This window comes from Solanum lycopersicum, chromosome 10, assembly GCF_036512215.1.
Source record: "Solanum lycopersicum chromosome 10, SLM_r2.1".
In the NCBI taxonomy this organism is placed as follows: Eukaryota; Viridiplantae; Streptophyta; class Magnoliopsida; order Solanales; family Solanaceae; genus Solanum; species Solanum lycopersicum.
In genome coordinates, this window is record NC_090809.1 from 60,014,429 (window position 1) to 60,037,216 (window position 22,788).

The 22,788-nt window shown below is 28.8% G+C and overlaps 2 protein-coding genes across 5 annotated transcripts; one reads left to right on the forward strand and one right to left on the reverse strand.

Annotated features, from left to right (window-relative positions):
- The first annotated feature begins 3,115 nt into the window (after positions 1 to 3,115).
- On the forward strand, positions 3,116 to 7,765 carry LOC101248925 (probable tRNA-splicing endonuclease subunit sen54). Of its 4 annotated transcripts, none has more exons than XR_011211965.1 (6): positions 3,116 to 3,458; positions 5,751 to 5,880; positions 5,970 to 6,101; positions 6,734 to 7,129; positions 7,444 to 7,632; positions 7,708 to 7,765. XR_011211965.1 is itself a non-coding variant. In XM_010313789.4 (5 exons), exons 2-5 carry the CDS (start codon positions 5,753 to 5,755, stop codon positions 7,580 to 7,582), a joined length of 795 nt encoding a protein of 264 aa, XP_010312091.1. In that variant the 5' UTR covers positions 3,116 to 3,458; positions 5,751 to 5,752; the 3' UTR covers positions 7,583 to 7,765. The 4 variants fall into 4 exon arrangements, 1 of the variants encoding a protein (XP_010312091.1); XR_011211966.1 differs by having other exon boundaries at positions 7,711 to 7,765; XR_011211967.1 differs by having other exon boundaries at positions 7,732 to 7,765.
- Positions 7,766 to 11,059: 3,294 nt separating this feature from the next.
- LOC101253738 (zeatin O-glucosyltransferase-like) lies at positions 11,060 to 13,168 on the reverse strand. The gene has a single exon (XM_004249690.5). The coding sequence runs from the start codon at positions 12,648 to 12,650 to the stop codon at positions 11,163 to 11,165; it is 1,488 nt and encodes a 495-aa protein (XP_004249738.2). The 5' UTR covers positions 12,651 to 13,168; the 3' UTR covers positions 11,060 to 11,162.
- Between the last annotated feature and the right edge of the window lie 9,620 nt (positions 13,169 to 22,788).

The window sequence follows — 22,788 nt, forward strand, 5'->3', positions numbered from 1 at the left end:
TCATCACTTCATTATTTTTATGTAGCTACCCCTCTCACGAGGTTTCATAAAGTGTTATGTTGTAGGCTCTCCAAGAGCACATTATCTCCTTATTATGATCATTTTTATTCTTGGATCCTCCCCTTTTTCAAGGATTATTTTATTTAGAATCGATTAGTCTATCATGCTTCATGCATGTTGTAGACTCTATCCTTAATGGACATTCAATAGGAGTATTTACAACTTTTGTGTTGCTTCTAATCTCCCCTTTATGTTAGACAAATTAACGTATATCTCAATCTTTTGGAGAGTCTATGTTTGTGCATCATAGTATATTCATAATCATATATTGCACATCAAAATTATCAGATAAAAATTATTTGGTCCCTAACCATAAATCAATTAACAGAAAAATTTATCATAACTTATTGGTTTGATTCATATAATTACGTTTGTATCTAATATCATATTTCAGAACAACAGATAAAACTTTATTTTCATTAGTAATGATTCACTATGTGAGACATTTAATGTCGCATCATCTTATATATTTATCAATATTATCAAGATGAATTATCTTGATTTCACATTCTGAAAGTTGTGCTTTTAGCTCAATTATCTTGCACAAACAATTTTGCGAATGTCAAACTGCAAGTTGACAACAAACGCACATGTGATTATATTATAGATGCATCATTTTATCGTATCACATGATAGGTGAACGGGCCCATATTCACCTTTTATACTTTTTAGAATTTAGAGATTTAGTCTCAACTTTAGTTGATCCAATCAACTTACATGAGAAGGAGCAACAAAAAATATTCTCGAAGAATTTTGTAGTTCTTCAATGTATGTCTATCATTCAATGTACACATCTTTGGGATGATCAAGATATTCATGCCAACTAATAAAATTATTAATATTAGTAAACTTCATATTGAATATGTCATGTACCTTTTGCTATAGTAAATTTCTTATTTGTTACTATTATATAAAAAAGTTTCAACTTTAATACTCTGGAGTAAATTTCATATTTATTTTTCTCAATTAATCTACCTCTTCTAAAGGTGAGTCGTGATCCCTTCACTGAATAGACTAATCTGATTATCAGAAAATTGTGTATGTAATCGTATTATTTATGTCAATACTTTTGCAAACATCAAGTTGCGAGATAACAATATGCACACATGAGACCATCTAGAAGAAACATCTATTAGGACCATTAAGTATCTAAACATTCCACTAGGTGGATGAATAAGTCCACAAATATTTTTATACGTTCCTAGAACGCAGGACATTCAATCTCAACTTTCGTTTATGATGATCTCACAATTAACTTGTCTTGCTAACAAGTAGTACAAGAAAATTCACCATTTAAAAGAATTTTTAGATTCTTCCATGGATGTTCATTTTAACTTTTCATAATTCGTCTAAACATTATAGACTAACGATGTCCCAGACAATCGTGTCAAACTAAGAAAGTATTGGATTAGTAAACTTCTTATTTACCATAGAATATGCCTCAGTTGTATTGGATTAGTTAACTTCTTATTTACCATAGAATGTGCCTCAGTTGCACTAATTCTTATCTAATACAAGCTTGAAGATAAAACATGAAACTTTTTTTATAATATATGTCTTCTTAAAGATATTTTTGGTGATACCACATCATTGACCAAAGGTCGCAATCTTTCTCATGCCTAGCATGGTAGCTTACATCTCATTCCCTTTAGAGAATAGATTTATACTTTTAACATTTATCAAAAGTTCTCATTCTTGATGAATGGAACTCAAACATATGAGCATATCAAATTATGATAGCTTTAGTACCTCATTCCATATTTATGTGCATTATTAACTCACCTGTCTTCTTTCAGACATATTATGCACTATCACCACATTCACTTTACATAATGGAGCAAATTCAGTAAATTTCATGACTTCTCATAAAAAATACATTAGTTTTTCTTTAGTCATTATTATATCATCAATATAATGCATTAAAACTCAAATTCAATATCTTATCTATATAAAAGTGTTTTAGGTCATAAATCGATGGGTCTTGAACCCAATATCTTATCATCATGGTGCATTATGACTTTAACCCAATGTCTTACCCTCTTTGTACGATTGGACATAAATCCATCGTCTTATTCTTTTGGTGCGATAAAACTTAAATCTATCGTCTTACCCATAATGAGGCTGAAACCCAAGCCTTCCAATTAATTGTAATTTTATCACTTTTGATGATCATTAATATGATGATACATTATCAATTACACACAAAATTGAGATTATTGATTTATTTAATCAACATTAGTGGTTAATAAATATCGCTTAATAGATCACATACCTCATATAAAGGTTGAAAACATACCTTTCACTGAATTTTGCTTATTCAATTATTAAAATAAATCAAGGAATTCTCTTTCCAGTCGGTTAAAATTAAACACATAGAAAGTCGACAAGTCTCTTTAAATACTTACTTTAGATGATACCTCTAGATCTGTTACATAAATAATTATAACATAAAGATAAATCATACCTTAAGAGATATAAGAACCTTATTGCATAATTTATGCAAGATCTCTTTTACACTTTTCTCGTCTTCTTCATAATTCTTTAAGAATAAAACAATCGTGTTGATAACATGTTATGAAACTATATGAATTTAAAAAAAGAATAAAGTAGCGAGAAGAGAAAAGACTTCTTATTCATATATTCAGGATTCATAAATTTTCTCAAATCTTATTTACAATGAAGGAAACCCTTTATTTATAAGGGAAACCTAACTTGGTCCCCAAATAGGATTTCTAACCATATCCTTAAAGACTCCACATAATTAGACATTCACTATAATACAAATTGTTTATAACAAATTTCAAATTAATTTTATTTTTAGATAGTTAACTTATTTGCTTCAGTTTCGAAAAAGAGTTAGAAATACACCTCAACTTTAATTTATTGTTTAAATTACCTTCACCATTAAAATGAAGTTAATTTTACCCCTCATACTGATTTCACCAAATTTAACTTTCATTAGACGAATTGACTCAAATTGATCCGATTCTTTTTAAACAAATCTATTCCTTAGTTTGACTCAATAACCCAACTCTATTTAAAATAACCCGTCCTCATTCTTACAATGATAAGTCAAAAGATATGCCTCCTTATTGGCGATGAGTAAAGAAGATGTGAGAGAATGGGGACGAATTATTTTAAGTAGGGTTTGGGTTATTGGATCAAAATAAGAAATAAGGATTTAAAAAAAAATTCAGGTCAATCCATCTAATAAAGTAAAATTTGATGAAATTAATAACGAAAAGGATTAACTTCATTTTAACCGCTATCTAAATTTAAACAATAAATTAAAGTTAAGCTATTTTTTTTTTGATGCTTTTCCTTTTCATTTTTACCCTTTACAAACAAAAAGCTATAGAAAAGCTCACCTGACCGACGCCGGCGCCGGCAAGCTACAGGTAACATCCTGAATTGTCTCTCTCATCGGCTCATCTCTGTTCTGTCAGTTCATTTTTCCTTGATTATTCCTTGCCGGCCACTGTGAATTGAATGCATAATTGTAGTTTCACTGGTGAAAAAATTTGTTTGTTTAGTTCTATTATTGGTGATTGCTATTTGGATTATGAACTGTTATTCTCACAGATTTGGGAAAAAGGTGAAAGCTTTACAGCATTTTAGTATTTAGGGAAAATCGCACTTGTTAATTTATGCCCATCAAATGTTCGACTGTTTGCGGAAGTTAGGTTTATTTGATGAAGTGAGTAACCTGAGGGCTAGGGGGACACTCTTAAGGATTTAGGCTATCTAGGAGGAATTAGGCTACTAAATACCTTGATTTGAAAATAGGGAGTTAAGAGTTCTTGGATATTAATGTAGCAAAATACACTCGCAAATAAAGCTACAAAGCTCAATTAGTTGTGCTCAAACATGTTAGTTATTTGCACCCTAAGGGTGTGGCATGAGGGTCAATGAAGTGGTTAAGAACTATGAGTTGTCAGGTTCGAAAATGACACTAGGTGATACTTCTCGTCTATAATACTACCCAGAGTTACCTTATATCTATTGTTGGTGGGAGGTGGGAGGTGGCAATTATCTCGTGGAATTAGTTGAGGTGTAAGGAAGTTGGTGGCAAACCACGGTCATAAAAAAACATAAAGTGTTCGTTATTTCCAATCTAGCTGATTTGAGCACGAATTTGGAGAAAATATTATCTACCGTTCTAGTTGGATTCTTTAATTACTTTGAATAATTAATTTTTGCAGGTTACTAACCCGCACGAATAGCGATATGCACCGAAAATATTTTTAATTTTTATTCTAACCCCTGTATATCTCTGAGATGAGAAACAAAAAGAATGCACTGATGATTTCATGAAATAATTGGCTAAGCACAATGAATAGGTTATGTCTATCTTTATGCACTAATTAATCCCCTAATGCCTAGGTTCAAGAACATGTCCTATTTGATCCTATTGCAATAAGTAGGAAAATAACATATTTCTTCGTACTAAACACACCCTAAATGATATCTAAGAAATGGCAGAATTAGGCAACCTTCTCAGTTCTCACTATCTCAGCAGATGGTTTCTTCTGATTTTTTATTTCCAGTTTTATCACATCAAAGAAAGTAGTAACTTCTTGGATAGTAATGTCTTCCTTTGGGCTGAGGCCCACTACGATGTGTTTCTTAGAACCAGAAATACATAGTGCAAGCCTCACTTTCGAAGAAATCTTGTTTTGCTCTATCCTCTCACTAGTCACTTCAACTCTTTCTACTGCTAATTATCTCCAACTTCTGTCAAATCAATGCCACAAAAAGGTAACTTTTTTGTCTCTCTTTATAGAGCTGAATAGTACTTGGGAAATATAAAGGGATGAAGAAACGGCTCCTAACTGATAGAAAAATAAATACTATGTGCAACAAGTGGAATAGGCAGTGTAGCTGCAAATTCCCATCAATAGAACCATTAAGAATGCTATAAGCTCTATTTGAATAACAAATATTTCTTTTATATTGTTCATTTGGACTTCTCTAATTTTATTTTTATGATTTGAATTTGAAGTGCTTAAGAAATTTCAGTGGCAACATAGACAAATGAGATTCCGAAAACATCTCTGAGGCATTCAATTTTTTGTTAATTCATCAATCAAAATTTCAAAGAAAAAAACGAATAAAGAAACCAAGCTTGAAATTGTGTGTTTGAAGTTTATATAATTTTTTTCATGTTACATTGTTAGTGTTTATATGAAATTTTTTGTTAGTTTTAGAATCTGTTGTTCTCTGATTATTCTTGTTAGTTTAGTTTGTAAGCTCTCATTCTCTTTATGTTTAGTTTAGTTTAGTATTTGTGTTATTTCTTATCTGTTCTTCATTTTGATTAAAGAAATTTGAATAGCAAAATATTAGTTCTAAAATGTTGGCCCTATTAGTTGTTGTGGGTCACGAGCGTGTAACTTGTTTTGAATTTCTCTTTATTTTATATTTCATTTTGAATTTCCCAATCTATTGTTAAAGTAAATACAGTAACTTTTTATATGTTTAGAGTATATGCTCAATCATCAGCTGCGCCATATTTCGGGTACAACTTTTACTTACCACTCATGAGATTAGTGGAGTTCCTCACATTGTAATGAGTTGAACTTGCAATTAGCTTCTCCTATATTAATCAAGTGTTAGTGTCTCTACATGCTAAGATGGTTGTAGTTTGTGCTAAATTTTTTACTTTTATGGTAATTTGCTATTTATTTCAGTTATGGAAGCTGATAAGTGGGCAAGTTTTTCAGAAGAAACTAGTGATTCTGAAGGCTACGGGGAGGATCCTGACGATGATGACCATTGTTGTGCATATGCATCCACTGATATACCCAAGTTGCAGTTCAGGTTTCATCTCATGATATAGATAAACTATTAAAAATAATTTTGATAAATAAGATACAACAATGTGAATAGGCGGTAATCTTTTTCTTCAGGAAAGATATCTCAAGATCACGATGGCTTGATCCATTAGGAATGGCTGAGGTCGTGGAGAGGAAGGGTGGATTGTGGACAACTACTGGGATAGTTCGTAATGGCAAGATATATTGCTTCATCGAAGAGATTTTGTAGGTGATGGAAATTCTCTCTTTGTTATCTCATGTAGTTGAAGAGTTAAATACTACTGACTTTGAGTACATGCATAATTTGAGAATAAGCCATGAGAAAATAAGAACGGTTACTTTCAGCATATTTGGTCAGAAGTCAAATTTCAGATCTGTTTTTCTTAACAAGACCTCAAAAAGAGGTATTATTTCTCTTGTTTTTCTGGTTGCAAAAGGAGAACATTGTATAGTTCAGTTAAGAAATTGGCAGACTTTTCTGATGATTGTTTTCTCATCGATGATTCTGAGGGCTGATTTTGGTATAGATTTCTGATACTCCTAGTGATAGTCTCGTTACCCCTCTGATGGTTATGCTTGGGAACTTTGGTTACATACTTGTCTACTGCTTCGACACGTTTAAATTAGTCTGATTAGAGAAGCAGTGTAAAACCAAATGGATAAGTTATATGAAGAGATAGATAACAAGTATAGAAAGGTAAGTTTTTCCATCTGACACATATAAGTATAGAAAGGTAAGTTTTTCCATCTGACACATCTATTGTATTAGGAACCAATGTGAAACATATATGTATCATTTGAGATTTATCTTCTGCAATTTCCAGTGTTCAAAAAATTATACTAATTTTTTCATGTAGATATCTTGCCGAAATTGGGGCTCTACGTCTCCTGAGTAAAGATGACACGCCCCTTTCTCTGGAACATGTATACAACAAGGTTGGAGAAGGAAAAAGTGGATGTTCCTTGGAATATTATGAAGCATATAAGCACTTGAAATCTCTTGGTTATATAGTTAGACGTCATGGTATTCCTTGGTCAGTAAGAAGGTCAAAAGTAAATTGTTTTGTTAACCAAGACACGCCGGAGCCTGCACAAAGTGGAGATGAAGAATCAAGAAACAGTGTTCTCATCTCTGAAATGATTAATAATATGCAGATTGGTGGATTGAGACTGGCCTTTGACGTTTACCCTCCTAATAGCAGATTCAGAAAGTCTGCTCCTGGTGATCCCTGTTTTGTACTTTGTCTTGCTAGGTATGATACCCTTGTTAATGTGTTCATTATATTAAGGTGCCTACTTAAAATTTCTGAATGGCCTCCTAGTATTATTTAGCTGATCATAGGAACTTGAAATAACTAGCTAAGCAATTCTATGGACTGTTTAAGAGTAAGATGGATTGTTGGATTGGATGGTATTCTGGAAAAAAAAAAGAAGTTTCTTTAATATTTTCCACTTTATCCCTCGCTCTTGCCCCATCTGATTTCCTCAAATCTTTTATCCGACTTCGTTGATCTACATTACCTATCAAAGTAGCTCTATTTTATGAGTGATGTATTTTCTTGTGCAGTGAGTATCCACCTTCCAAAGAAGAAATTGAAGATCTTGAGAGACATTCTCATGGTATTCCATTGAAATTCTGTCTTGTTGAGCATGGACGTTTGAACTTTTTTTCATTCAACAAAGTTGAGCTCCCTATCCTTCCATGATCCTTTAGAGCAACAGATACAAATCTTGGCATGTCCTGTGAAGAGCTATGGTACAATTATGAATTTTTAGTTTGTGGCTTGATGCTTAATCGTTGTGTAATCACGATACATTATTAATGAAACAGCAGATTCGTCTTCTTTGCCTTCAGCGCTAACGTACGTGCTGGGGAAATTTGCTTAAAACTGATCCATCTGTTAAGATGAGGTATGCCAGTATTTTACTCTTTGCCAGAGCCCAGAAACACTTTAATTTCACAACTTTATTAGTTTTCTATCCACCTCGTCAACTTCTAAAAGTTGTACTGTTATAAGTGAAGTACCAATTGATTGGTGTTTGCATGGTGAATTTTTTTTCCATGTGACATTATTGTGTGAGGCTCCTTTTTGTGAGACAAAAAATTGGACCCACGGAAAAGACATCTTTCTGTAGGGCATAGTTATGCAGGTATCCAGTGAAATAATCGAGATACATGCAAATTGACTAGTCGTTACCATCATTAGAAAATAAATGGGTCATAGCTGTGTAGGGCAAAAACCAGATAGATTGATGTTAATTTACACATGAATCTAAGATAAGACCTCTAATGTAAACAAGTCCATGATCATTAAATGGCGATGACAATCAACATGGGTTGTGGTGCATTGGTAAAATTGTTTCACCCTTAATCAAATGTCTCAAGTTCGAGTCTTGAGTATGGAGAAAATTATGTTGAGAGCGCCACACCCGAATGAATCCTGTAGCGTGTGATCCGAATTTAGTCGAGGCTTCAACATGGACTTCAGATAGATAGCGGATGATGAAAAAATAAAATTGGTGATGGTCATGGTATTGAAAGGCAATCAACATAGTTGTAGTCTTCATTAGCTGTATAAACATGAATTGACAGGTAACTTCTTTTTTCAAACTGTTTGAAAGTGAAGTTTGTACTGTAGTTATTTTTTCTTTGTTATTGGTGTATTTTAGTTCTTGAATTTGAGTCAATATTAATATTTAAAACGACATTTAAATGTTTTGCAATGGGAAGGAGAACTAATTTTGACTACTCAAGGTTTGTTTCACTCTTTCTGGGGCGGATCTAGAGGGTTGTTAGTGTGTTTTACGAGAGAACTTGCTTTATTCTTTTTACGAATGTGTATTGATTCTAAGTTCAAATTTCATGCATTATATTTTTTTTCAAACCCCCTTAGTAAAAATCTTGAATCAACTATAATAGTCGAGTCTTGGTTGAATACCTTCACTTGCAACATGTTAGAGAAGATTTTCAAGTTGATTGTTGCATCGATCAATGTGGTTATGTGGATACGTGATGACAACGGACAATTTATTTTATATATTTGTGTTTGGAGGAAAAATTTGCACATATAAAAAGTAAAATAATCTATCGTACTTATAAATTCTGAATTCACAACTCATTAATGAACGTTAAACCTCTTATCCCCCTTCCGCCCACCCCATCTCACATATGCACCTTATTCCCCTCCACCCTCACCCCTACAACACAATTGATATGTTTTTCTAGTTAATTGAACTATCACAATCTACGTACTTAACTAAATATATTTTAATTCATAAATAAAAAATTAACGTAAAACTCGCAAAAAATAACAATTTTAAAATTTTTTTCATCATTTTATATGGCGTCAACAAAACTATTTATGTTTGACTAGATTCATATCCTCAAAATTCCATTCATGAACCAAAGCATACAAAGTATTTAACATAGAATTCAATTTACACGAGGGACTCATTGAACTTAATTATAATCGAATATATAACTACTTTAATAAAAAACAAAGAATACAAATTTTAAATATGTTAAAAAACATGAAGTCAAGTTTCATAGATGCTTTGCTATTTTCTAAGCTTTCCCTCTTAGTTCACAAATTTAGTGAGCACGGAATAATTTATTTTGACTTTTTCGTAAAAAAGAATGCATGTTTTAAAGGTGATAAAACTTACTCATTAAAATATCATCCGTCAAACTGATCAAGTTTAAATATGACAATTCAACTCATTTTAACTTGCCAATTTTAAAATATTTAAAAGATTTCATGAGAAATATAATCAATTTCTTTTATAAAAGACTTTATTATATACCGTTATAGTAAAGAAAAAAAAACAAAATTATAAGATATTTACAAAAAAAAATCATTATTTAGTAATTGCGACCTCAAGTTATCTTTGGATGAATTAATTACCCATTCAATTCATTTATTAACTTTAGTTGATTTAATTTATTTAAATTCAAACTCAATTCATTTGTACTACTTTTATAATTAGTGTAAAAGTTAATTGAAAATTAGTTAAATTAACTTTCAAAAAGTATAATATAACAATTAAAAGTGGACAGATGAATAAATTGAACTGCGCTCAAGCTTAAACTAATTAGATGAATCATAATTTCACGAGTTAATTATATTATCGCTAATAAAACCTATTTTAAGTATCAAAGCTAAATTTGGAAAGTGGATTATTAGAAACCATACATCTTTAGAAATTTAAGTATTCTTTAGTTAGATGTCAAAACCAAATTTATTAAGTGTATAAAAAAACTTTTAAAAGCAGTCTTTTCTGTCTTTCGGCGTATACAAGTTTAAGGGTTTAATCATATGAAACATTATTGTCTTCTAACCTAAAATTTTAAATTTTTAAAATTAGTTTAAAATACAAAAAAAAATAAAAATGAGTCGCCTTAAGAAAATTAAGTTACTGAATTTTTTCAAAATCTATAAGTATAATCTTGATAAATCTTGAGACAAAACATTAAATTAAGTTGCCCATGTGTTTCATAGAAGAAATTTTTTAATCGTGAGGGCTTTATTAATATAATTTTAAAAGCAGATCTTTCTCTACGTATACATATGTTTAACAAAAATATCTATGTATTAAATATAAAAATTTTTTTAGCGTTGTTATATTTTAAGATTTTCTTATTCAAGATTATTTTAAGCATCTAAAATTTCAAATCAATAAAAGGAAAAGAATATAAAATTCTCAATAGTAATCCAATAAAAATTTTAAAATATTGTTGGCCTTAATTAATTACATTATTAACAACAAATTAGAGTTAACCCACTGACAAGTGATCCGTTTAGTTTGGATCTCGTCACGTGCAAATATGCTTATGGCGTATTGAAGCCCGTGACATATTACGAGACACTGTTTTATCGAAAATATTTTATCGTTCTTGTTTTTTTAATTTGATCGTCTTATTTTAATTATTTAAGAACTCTTTAATTTAAATATTCCATGTAATATATTTAATTCAAATCACATAATTAAAAAAGTATTTTATTACATTATACTATAAATATTACAATATTCGAAAACATTCTTTATTTTCTTATATTTCCATGCCTTATCAAATTGAGACAAACAAAACCGAAACAACAGTATACATGTATTTACAACTAATAAGCAAAACAAAAATAATTGATATATATGTATATATATTTTAAGAATTACATTGCATGGCATTATAATAAAATATTCATTTATTAATAATTACTTTTTATAATATAAGTAAGCTTATAAAAAATATTGCATACGATACTGATCATAAAAATATATTGAAAGATATCAAATTGCTCTAGCAATATGAGCAATGAAAGCATCAAACTCATTTTTTGTGACACCATTTTCTCCGACGGCATTCTTCACATCAAAACTCAACTTTTTTGCCCTTTTCCTCATTTCTTCTCCTTCTTTTGATGCCATTAAAATCCTCACAACCTTTTCGATTCTATTGAGCGTTACCAACTCGTCTCGTTGAGCCCAATCCTTAACGACCAACCCGACTTGTAGTATTTTCGTTATCAACACCGTGTTCCTAGGTTGATCCGAATGCATTGGCCATGCGGCTAAAGGAACTCCCATTGAAATACTCTCCATGCATGAATTCCAACCACAGTGACTCAAAAATCCGCCCGTCGAATTATGGGCCAATATTTCTAGTTGTGGGGCCCAATCTCTTACCACTATCCCTCTTTCCTTCACTCTCTCCTCAAACCCTTTTGGCGGTTCGATCTTTTTAGTGAAATCTTGTGAGAAAACGTTCTCTTTATCCGCATCTCTCAATACCCAAATGAATTTTTGTTGACTTTGTTCCAACCCTATTGCAATTTCGTTGATTTGTTCATAAGAAAATGAAGTTGTGGTTCCAAATGACACAAAAATAACTGACTTAGGTACTTGTTTGTCTAGCCAAGTTAATGAATAGTGTCTTTGTTGGGTGGGCCCTGAGATTGTAATAGGGTTAAATGGGCCTAAAGCCCACTGTTTTTTGCCTTTATTGATTTGTTCCTTAGATAGTAAATCAAGAAAAGGACCTTCTATGACTCTTGACGTGTTATAAATCTTGCCTGAATTAAACTTACTATACTCATGTTCGCGTCGAACAAATGTTGTAAATTCGGGGGTGAAGCAACCATCATTCGACGGGAGGTCTTTTATCATGTCAACGTCGATAGAAGAAGACCTCCCCATGCTTTCCCACACGTACAAAAATATTGTGAAAGCCGAAACGCTGTGGAAAGTGTAGGCTTCTGCATTTGGAATGTCGCGATAATCTTGAACAACTGACCCCATTAGGGAATCGTGGATGATAACAATTCTCCGCGTTTTATTATGTGAGAGGGAATGTAAAATCTTTGCAACGGGGTTTCTTAGGTTGGTGGAGATTTGAGAGGAAGGTTGAAGATGTGAAGGGAATTTGATTGATGGATTCGAGTTGTTGTTAGGTGTAGGAGAGTTGAAAATAGGGGTTGGAAATTCGTGAAAATGAATGTTGTTTGTTGATTTAAAACCATGAGCTCGAAAATTGACCTGACGAGTGTGAGTTGTGGTGGTAATGTAATGAACTGGTATATTGTAGGACGAAATGAGACGAGAAAAATGAAGAAGTTGGTTTAAGTGGCCTTGTGCTGGAAATGGAACCACAACAACAACTACTTCTTGTGGAAATTGGTTACCATTTTGGCTATGCATTTGGTTTTGGTTGCAAGTTGGGGCCATTGGAGAAGTTGGTATTGAGTTTGTTTTTTGGACTTGGGAAGCTATAAGCTTCATTATTTATAGGATTTGTAAATGCAAATATGGATATGTGGTTTAATTTTCTTCTTTTGGGTTGTTGGGGTGGGGTAGGGTCATTTTCTATGTGTGATACATGTTCCTTCTAATAATTCAAAAAAGTTCTTAGTTCAATTCTCTTCCATGTTTGGAGGTTAGGTTATACATCCACTTCTTCATATCTTCACCTTTTGATAATTAATATACTTGATGGGGGACGATAGCTTATAATATATGATTTATCTGATAATAGTTTACGTGATATCGATTTTTTTTTTTTTCTAGTGAAAGGTCTAGTAAAGTAATTTGGTATTTGAATTTTCATCATTGCAATTAAGTGCTGAGGTTGTGAAGGGTGAATTAAGTGGCAATGGTCCTCTTTTAGTCCTTTACGTGTGTAATACATGTTCATCTAGTACTCCTTTGGAATTGCGATGCCTACTATGTTACATTTTCTTCTATAATATGTAATTTATTTAACACGTGAATTTTATTTTATTTTTGAAAAGAAAATGTTTATTAAAGTAGCTTCTTAATTGGACTTTCTTGCATAATAATTCTGTACTGAAAGGTAGTGGGGATGTGAAGGGTGAATTAAGGGGCAATGGTCCTTTATGTTTTAATTAGGGGCGTATATAGGTCGGTTTGGTTTGATTTTTTATTTTAAAAAATTTAAATCAATTATGTCGGTTTATTATATCTAAAAATTAAATCAGGTTTTTTCGATTTTGATTTTAGTCGGTTTTTTTTTGGATTTTTTCGTTTTTTTCATTTTTTTTGTACAATTATATCGTATTTGAAAAAGCAATAAAGATTTTTTCACTTACCTGTGTGATAAATTAAACTTAGAAAATGTTAAGTGAATAGAAATTTTTGAAAAGACTGTCAAATTCACATGAGTACAAAATATTCTTTTTGAATATCAATGTTCATTATGCTAAACTAGTAAGATTAAAGGCTAGATGCAAACTGAATACAAAAAATATTTACAAAGTTAATTGTTAACTTCAAATTTGAAAAACTATAACAATATAATTATAACTTCGGATCTTAACCCAAATAAAATATTTACAATTTTTACAAGTCCAAAAAATAGATAAACATTGAAAACTATAAACTAACTTAAAATATATTAACAAAGTAGATTATATGTAAATAATTTTATCAATAAATAAAATAAATTTATATATATATATAGAGAGAGAGAGAGAGAATCACATTGAAAAATATAAACTAACTAGAAATATATTAGCAAAGTACATTATAAATAATATTTTTTAGCTATAAATAAAATAAGTTATATATATGTATATATACAAAATTTTACAAATTCAAATTTGTAAAAAATATATAAAATTGAAAATCATAAACTAACAAAAAATATATCACCAAAGTAGATTATATGTAGATAATATTTTTTATCTATAAATAAAATAAATTATCTATATATATATGTGTCGGTTTGATATGAGTTTAGTTTGATTTTTTTTTACTACCAAACCAAATCAAGAGTTGTCGATTTTTTTTTTCAATCACCAAACCAAACCACAAGTTATTTTCTTTGGATTTAATTTGGTTTGTCGATTTGATTTAATTTAATGATTCGGTATGTACACCCCTATGTGTAATACATGTTACTCTACTCTACTTCTTGGAATTGTGATGCCTACCATATTACAATCTTCAATAATTTAAGATTTATTTGATACGTGAAATTTAATTATTTTTTTTCGAGAAAGGTCTATTAAAATAGCTTGCTACTTTGTCTTTCACGCATAGTAATTAAGTATTGGGAGGAGTTGGGATGTGAAGGATGAATTGAGGGGCAATGGTCCTTTATGTGTGTAATGCATGTTACTCTACCTCTTGCATTGTGATGCCTACTACATTACATTCTACTACAATTTAAGATTTATATTGACACTTAAAATTTGATTTTTTTTTTGTGGAGAAAAGTCTATTAAAATAGCTTGATATTTGGACTTTCACGCATTGTAATTAAGTATCCAGAGGATTGGGGGGCAATGGTCCTTCATGTGTGTCATACATGTTACTCTACTTCTTGGAATTGTGATGCCTACTATATTACATTTTTCTATATAATTTAAGATTTATTTGACATGTGAAATTTGATATTTTTTTTTTGAAATTTTTTTATTAAAATAACTTGCTACTTGGACTTTTGCGCATCGTAATTAAGTGTTGAGGAGAGTGGGGATGTGAAGAGTGAATTAAGGGGCAATGGTCCTTCTTTATGTGTGTAATACATGTTCATCTTCTTTACTTTTCGGAATTGTGTGACCTACTATATTTTTTTTATAATTTATGATTCATTTTACACGTGATATTAATTTAACTTTTTTCAAGAAAAACCTATTAAAATAGCATGCTACTTGAATTTTCATGCATCATAATTAAGTGTTAAAAGAGAGCGAGAATGTGAAGGGTGACTCAAGGGGCAATGGTCCTTCTTTAGGTGTGTAATACATGTTTTCCTACTCCACTGTTTAGAATTGCGATGTCTACTAATATATAATCGATTTCAACTTGTTAGAAGCTTTCACCGTATTTAGATGATAGTTGGATAACATCTCTTTTAAGTTAGATTTTGTTGTATACAATACAATAAATTTGCCGACTTCGTAAAATCACGTGTATAAAATTAGGTCACGGTCCAATACCTAGCAAGATTTTCAATTATCTTAAATGGAGACCCCCACCCCCTCACCCCAAAGGAATATTTCATTTTAGGAATGATAGACTGTGATAATTAATATAATAAAATTAACTCATAAAAATATATATGATTTATTTTTATTCAAATTTGTTAGGATTATTGACTTGCTCACTTAATTCATTCAAGTTATTTCAGTTCAACAAAAAATAAGTTGATATATAGTGTAAATTAACTCATGAGAAATTTCATCAAAATAATTTTTTATTTGAAATGTTGTATATAACTGTGATAAAAAAAAAACTTCTTAAGTACTATAAATATTATAACGAACAAATAAAACAATTAAAACTTACACTTTGTGTGGATAGTCGTTACATAGTGTTTTATAATGTGTCATATTGTATTGTGTTGTATTAATGTAGTATATTGTTTTAATAAATGTAAATTAGATAGATTATGTTATCTTGTTTTAATATAACCCTAAAAAAGATAAGGTACAAAGTAGAGCTACTATTAAAAAATGAGGTAAAGGATAAAATAAAATTATTAAAAAATAAATTTAAAAAATTAGAATAGAATATTAACATAACCCTGAAATCACACCAAATTAATTTTTATTTTCATTTATTATCTAAGATAAATTTAAATGATACAATACAACAAAATTAAAACATCAATTAAAATAAAATATAAAATAACTAGATGTCTAAAATCAACATATATATATACAAATGAGGATCTTCAATCCGCCTATGTGGCATGCCTCAATGATGAGAAAAATATATATATATTTTTTTTAAAAAAAATAGGGCTTTTTAGATTATTTCTTTTTACACAATAATATTATGTATATATATATACATGTATGTATGTATGTATATATTTAGGTCAAAGTCATATGCGGCCACTCAAACTTGTCCCGATTATTCATTTAAACACCTCAACTAGACGTACTACCTATTGAACACTTCAACCATTCTGAATTTGAACCATTTGAACATTATTTCGAGAATAAACAAAAAATAGAGAATGTGTGAAATACACTCGCGCTGACATGTCAATTTGACCAATCAAATAATGACATGTGTTATTTTTTAATCCAAAAAATTATTTAAACATTATATTATAAAGTAAAAAAAAAAATTATTTTAAAGTAAAAAAAAAGAAAAAAAAAAGAGTAAAACCTAAACACCTCCCTGCCTTCAACTGGAACAAAACATACATTTCCTCTAACTCCATTAATGGCGATCCCCCCTCCCCCTCCCTGTACAGTTCCATCTTTAACCCGACAATTTTGTTTTTCATCAGCTTTTATTAATTATAACTTTTTACTTCATCTCGTTTTTTTAGGTAGAGAAAGATGGGAAAAAGAATCTCTTCGAAAAATTTATAAATGAAACAAAATGCTAAGAATTTTGAAACCATTAGAATGGTGGAGGAAGAAGATAACTACTGATACTAAGAATTTTGAAATCATTAGAATGATGGGGGAAGAAGATAACCACTGTTGTATGGGTATGGGGGTTGGGGTGGGGTGGTGGGGTTGATAAAAATAGGGAAGAAGAAGAAGACAATTGTTCTTCTTCTTTTTTGTTATTTTTTTTTTAAAAAAATTAACTTAGGGGTATAAATTAAGAGAGAAAAAAAGAAAATTATTATTTTTAATAAATTAACGCGCTCAAGGAAAGTGAATTACACGTTTTTTTGCCATGTCAGCATTTTGTGCCTAATAGGAATGACTTTTGAACAAATAAAGTGTTCAATTGGCATAAGGATTAGTTGAGGTGTCTATATGAATTATGCGGACAACTTTGAGTGGCTGGAGATGACTTAGGCCATATATATATATATATATATATATATATATATATATAGGCTTAAGTCATAGACGGCCCCTTAAAGTTGTCCACATATTTCACTTAAACACTTTAACTAGGACTTATACCTATTGAACACTTGGACTGTTCTGAATTTGAACCATTTAAACACGTTGTGCACATGTGACAAAAAAGTGAGATTCACGCCTTAATGAGCGCATGAATCATTTAATCAACAATTTTCAAACTTTTTTTCTCATTATTTATTTTAAAAAATAACAATCTTTTCAAATCCTTCTTTTCAAAATTGCGCCACCCTGCTGCTCCTATTTTTTCATAACAATCCACCATTAACATAAGAATTCCAAGGCAATAATAAATCCAAACATCAGTTTATTCCTTACATTCCAAGCCTAAATATGTTGTTTTATCATATTTTTTCTTTTCACTGTTCTAATTTTTCAGATTTAAAATTATATCTTGACATATTTTTTGCCGAAAAAAATGGATACCGCCATCCATATTTTTTTGCTGGAAAAAACGAAGGCTATCATCCACATCTCCTTGCCATAAAAATGGAGACGCATACACAACCCCTTCTTCTTCCACAACAAAGTAGAAACAAAATTCGAAATCAAAATTAATAAGAACGTATTTTTTGTAAAAAAATAACAACATCAATTTCAAATAGGAACAAAATGACGGGATAAAGAGAAACAAAAATAAAAAATTCTTAGTTAGTATATGTTAAATCTCCACTTTTTTTTTTAGATGAACAACAACAATGGTGGAAAGGGTTATCTTTAAGGGAGGTTTGGGGTGGGTGGGGTGAGGTGGATTTTTCATTTTTTTTTTCTGGTTGAAACTTTTTTTTTTTTTTAGATTTAGATTTTTGGTATTTTAATTTCATTTATTTAAGATAATTAAACTAAAATGCCACATGTCGTAGTTTAATTTGTTATTTTGCCACATCAACTGCGTGTGTGTTGCACGCACTTCATTTTTTAATTAGGTGTCAGAAAAATGTTTGATAGGTATTTATTTTTTAAGGTTGAAGTATCTAATAGGAAAATGGACATGTTGAGGTGTTTAAGTGAAATATGTGGACAACTTTAAGTGCCCGTAGATGACTTAAGCCTATATATATATGTATGTATGTATGTATATATATATTGCTATTAATAAGTTACTTAATGAGTATTACACCTCCTAACTCTTTTAATAATATATATAACACTTATCCTTTAATTTAATAATATAACTTCTAACCTTTCATATTCATAACCTTCAAAATATTTAATATAAAAATTATAAGTCCTAAATATTACATCTATAAAAATCCACTTTGAGACATTGCATGATGGTCATTTTATTTTTATTTTCCTTATTCTTCATTTTTTATTTCTTTGATTTGTTAATTTTTTTTGTCTTATTTGATCTGATTTTTGCAGGAGAGGTATGTATAATGAAAAATGTTATATATTTTGCATATTTTGATTTTGTGAGGTAAAATGATTTGACATGTCTAATTATCATTATCTCTTTTGTTCCATTGTAATTACATATATATTTGATATTATTAGGCTGGATTGTTGATGATACAAATGATGATTCTTTTATAGAAAAAATAATTTGTTCATTTACTTTTTGCTTCTCTTTGTAGTTTTTTGAGATTTTTTTCTTATTCTTGTAGTTTCTACCGACACTGATTGTCTTTATTCACTTTGTAAATTTGAAAAATTGAATTATGTTATGTTGAGAACATGATCCTTCTTTCCTCTTCAAATACTATATAACTAAATATTTTTGCTTGATTAGTTAACTATAATTTTATGTCTTTTTGTTGTTATTATTGTAAGGATTGTAATTATGTTATGTTTTGAACGTGATCCTTCTTTCCCCTTCAAATCATATATAACTAAATATTTTAAATATTTTTGCTTGATTAGTTAATTAATTTTATGTATGTTTGTTGGTATTATTGTAAGGATTGTTTATAGTTATACGGTTAAACCTCCGATGCAATAAGAGTTGATTGGTTCCTTATCAGATTAATTTGTTAATTGAAAAAATGCCAATATATTTTATTTCTAATTTCGTCTAACAATATCTTCCTCCTCACTAGCTATAAAAATGTTATACAAATATATAATAAATATAAGTAATAAAAAAGTAATATATCACATCTCAATATAAAGTAAATAAAATACTAAATATTAAATACAAATATAATACAGCTAAGAATCAAATAAATCATTCCTCTTATAACTTCGTATCTCACAATCACATAACAATGATATGGTAAAAATACATAATTTTAACGTTGCATTATTTATTATATTATTTATATATAGAAATTATTTATAGGCCAAATGTTTCACAATTTTGAGAATTTAATCAACAAAAAATTAAATATTTTTTAATTTTGTTTTAAAACATCAGTGCAATTACTTTTTTTTTTGATAATTTCAAAACTTTTTCTATTCTTTTTGATTAACTTTTTAATTCTATGTCCCTTTTTAAATTTATTTTCAATTAATTTTTCTCTTAATAGATATCTCTCCTATAATATAAAATAAGAGAAAAAGTTTATATTGTTCAAAATAATAGTAATTACTAAAAATAATGTTATTATTAGAAGCATATTTGGAGACTTTTAATAATTTGAAATTTCTAAAATGAGGTAAGAAGAAAATATGTCATATAATAAAATAAATCATAAAAATGGTGAAGGATTTTACTTAAACATATTTTTGTTTATTAAAATAATATGTAACATTTTTTTACCTTTTTCCTCTTATTTTTATATATTTATTTTTAATTTAAGTTTTATCATAAACTCACACCTCTTCATCTTTCATAACCTCTATACTTAATTAATATTTATTAGTAATATCTATAACTTCCAACTTTATACCTTCATAACCTCAAATTACTTAATGTTTATATTTGTGACATCTTAAAAGCTATCAAAGAAATATTTCTAACCAAATATATTTATGTTTAGCTTAATTGTCTTCTACTTTAATCTTGTAATGCAAAATCTATCGACAAAGACTGTTTTGTGTAATTATTTTTACTTCTAATAAGAATGATACAAAATAAGATATATAAAAGAGAATAATTGATTTGTTTTTTTGCATAAAATTATAAGATCAAGATTATTACTAAAAGTAAGACAAAAACAATTCTTGAAAACATTAAAATGTACTTGTAGATACGCTTAGCGGGGGAGAAAATCAAAATTATTATGAAGTTATTTTTAAATTTTAAATAAAATATGAATTATGAAAAATATAATAAAAATTAATTAAGAGAATTCATTTAAATATTTTGCTTAAATTAATAAAAAGCTAAAGACAAGCTAACTTGATTATGTTAAGATTTGATGTTAATTGTTACTGTTTTAAATATATATATATATATATATATATATATATATATATATAAATTAGTAAAAATACTAAAGACGAGCAAACTTCATTCTCTTAATTACGATGCTAATTATTTTGTATTTTCTTAATAGAATTAAATAAGCAAAGATTAAAAAATAAAAAAAGAAAAGAAAGAATAAAGGGAGACTAAAAAATACTGTTGAAATAATTTTTTTTTAAAAAAACTAGATTATAAAAGAGAATTTATCAAGGAAAAAATTAATACAAATAATCATTTCAAATATACTTATTACTTAACCATTCATCCTAATGATTCTAAATATTTACTCAATTTTTTCTCCTACACTTTTATAAGGAAATATTATTTATTGTTAATAATTCTAAATATTCATATTATTTGTGAACAGTTTTTTTATGTTTACTTTATTAGAAAAAATTCAAGAGTCTAATTATAAGTTTTTAGTTGATATATAAGTTTTTTCTTTAATCTTAACATAAAACCTTTTATCATTCATTTATAATTGTTCATTTATTACTTATTTTATTATGCATTTTAACAATAATATATTATTTTTATGTTAATTCTATATCACTAAAAATTATTTTATCGAACTAAAATCATGTATCACCCATTTTCTTCCAAAGAATCAATATAGAGAGAGAACTTTATATTAATATATAAATATTGAAGTACTTTTTTAAGTCTTCAAATTATAGGTAGCTTATCTATTACGAATAATTTTCATATTTCTAAGTCTATTTTTGAATCTATTACTGTTTTAATTCTTTTGATATTTTTTAAAAAATTTGAAAGACTAAAAATCTCACTTTAAATTTTTAACAAAACATCAAAGTTAACCATATTTAATTTTGAGAACTCATTTAAATGGATAATGAAGTCATAAGTTCTTAATTATATATTATAACTAACATAAAGAATAAGTTCTATTCAACCAAAATAATGTATAAGTATTCAATCGTACATATATATATTTTTTGATAAAATTAATTCATGAATTGAGTTGAAATTACAAAGCTAAATAATAAAATTTATTAACTAATTTATTTAAATTTAAAAATTAAATAAAAACAAAAACTTTTAGACACAGTACATAATGCGGCCAAATTACTATTTAGTAAGTAATTTGTAAGAATAGACATGACAATGACAAGTAAAAAATGGAGTAGTTATTTAATAATCAATGTGATATGTCATAATTATGGATATTCATTCACCTTTAATAAAATATTAAAATATTAGAAAGTCTAACATTATAAATGATAAAAGTGTTATAAAATTAAACGTTACGAATGAAATTAAAAAGTTATCAAAGTTAAATATCACGAAGCAAAGCAAATATCAGATATTATAATACATGAGTTTAAATTTAATTATTATTATTACAGATAATAAAAAAATATGTGATTAGACAAGTGGTCTTAATATCACGTGCTTCATCAGTATTTTTGGTGTTAAGCACGTGAAGTACGTATGGTTTGTTGCCCAAATCATAGGGACAAGAATCTCATGATAATACACATAACACAATTATGTATTAAAATATCAATGTCGTTATTAAATTACAATAAGAGTGGGCGACTTTTCTCCGTTTCGATATTTAGTATTTATATCAAAATATGATTAGATTTATATTTTTGTTGGGAAAGTTTTATTTAAAGATAAAAATATTTCTTGACAAATGTGATGCCAAGCATTATTAAGGGCCCGTTTGGATAGATTTAATAAAAGTAGCTTTAAAAAAGTAGCTTTAAAAAAGTACTTTTGAAAGTGCTGAAAATTATTTTTAAAATAAACAGTTATGTGTTTGGATAAAAGTCCTGAAGTTGCTATGTCAAACGTGAAAAGGGAAAAATGGAAGAAAGAGATGTTAGGGTTATGTGGTAATTTGGAGTGTTATTGAAAAAACTTACAAGATAATAAAATTGCAAGATTACAATTGAAAATAAAATGAAGAAAGTAATCTCTTCAGGCTGAGGCGCGTATATCTCGCTCTCTTTAAGGAGATTCAAGCTCACTGCAGCAAATGTTTTCACCGATCCAGCAGTAGTCCTCTTTGACTTGTCCCCTCCAGGATACAACAACCTTCACAAAGTATAACTCAACAACTCTAGACAAGAGTTGAGTCCAAAGCTCCACAAAAAAGAACACCCCCCTTCAACTAATAAGAACTTTCTTTTAGACTAACTCTTTCACACTTTGTTTTCTCTTATGAATTGTGTGTCTCAAA

Bases quoted from the DNA above. Each gene is read 5' to 3' on its own strand.
- LOC101253738 (XM_004249690.5), bottom strand. From the start codon at position 12,650: ATGAAGCTTATAGCTTCCCAAGTCCAAAAAACAAACTCAATACCAACT.
- LOC101248925 (XM_010313789.4), top strand. From the start codon at position 5,753: ATGGAAGCTGATAAGTGGGCAAGTTTTTCAGAAGAAACTAGTGATTCT. The intron at 5,881-5,969 runs GTTTCATCTCAT...CTTTTTCTTCAG, and splicing joins ATACCCAAGTTGCAGTTCAG to GAAAGATATCTCAAGATCAC. The intron at 6,102-6,733 runs GTAGGTGATGGA...TTTTTCATGTAG, and splicing joins TGCTTCATCGAAGAGATTTT to ATATCTTGCCGAAATTGGGG.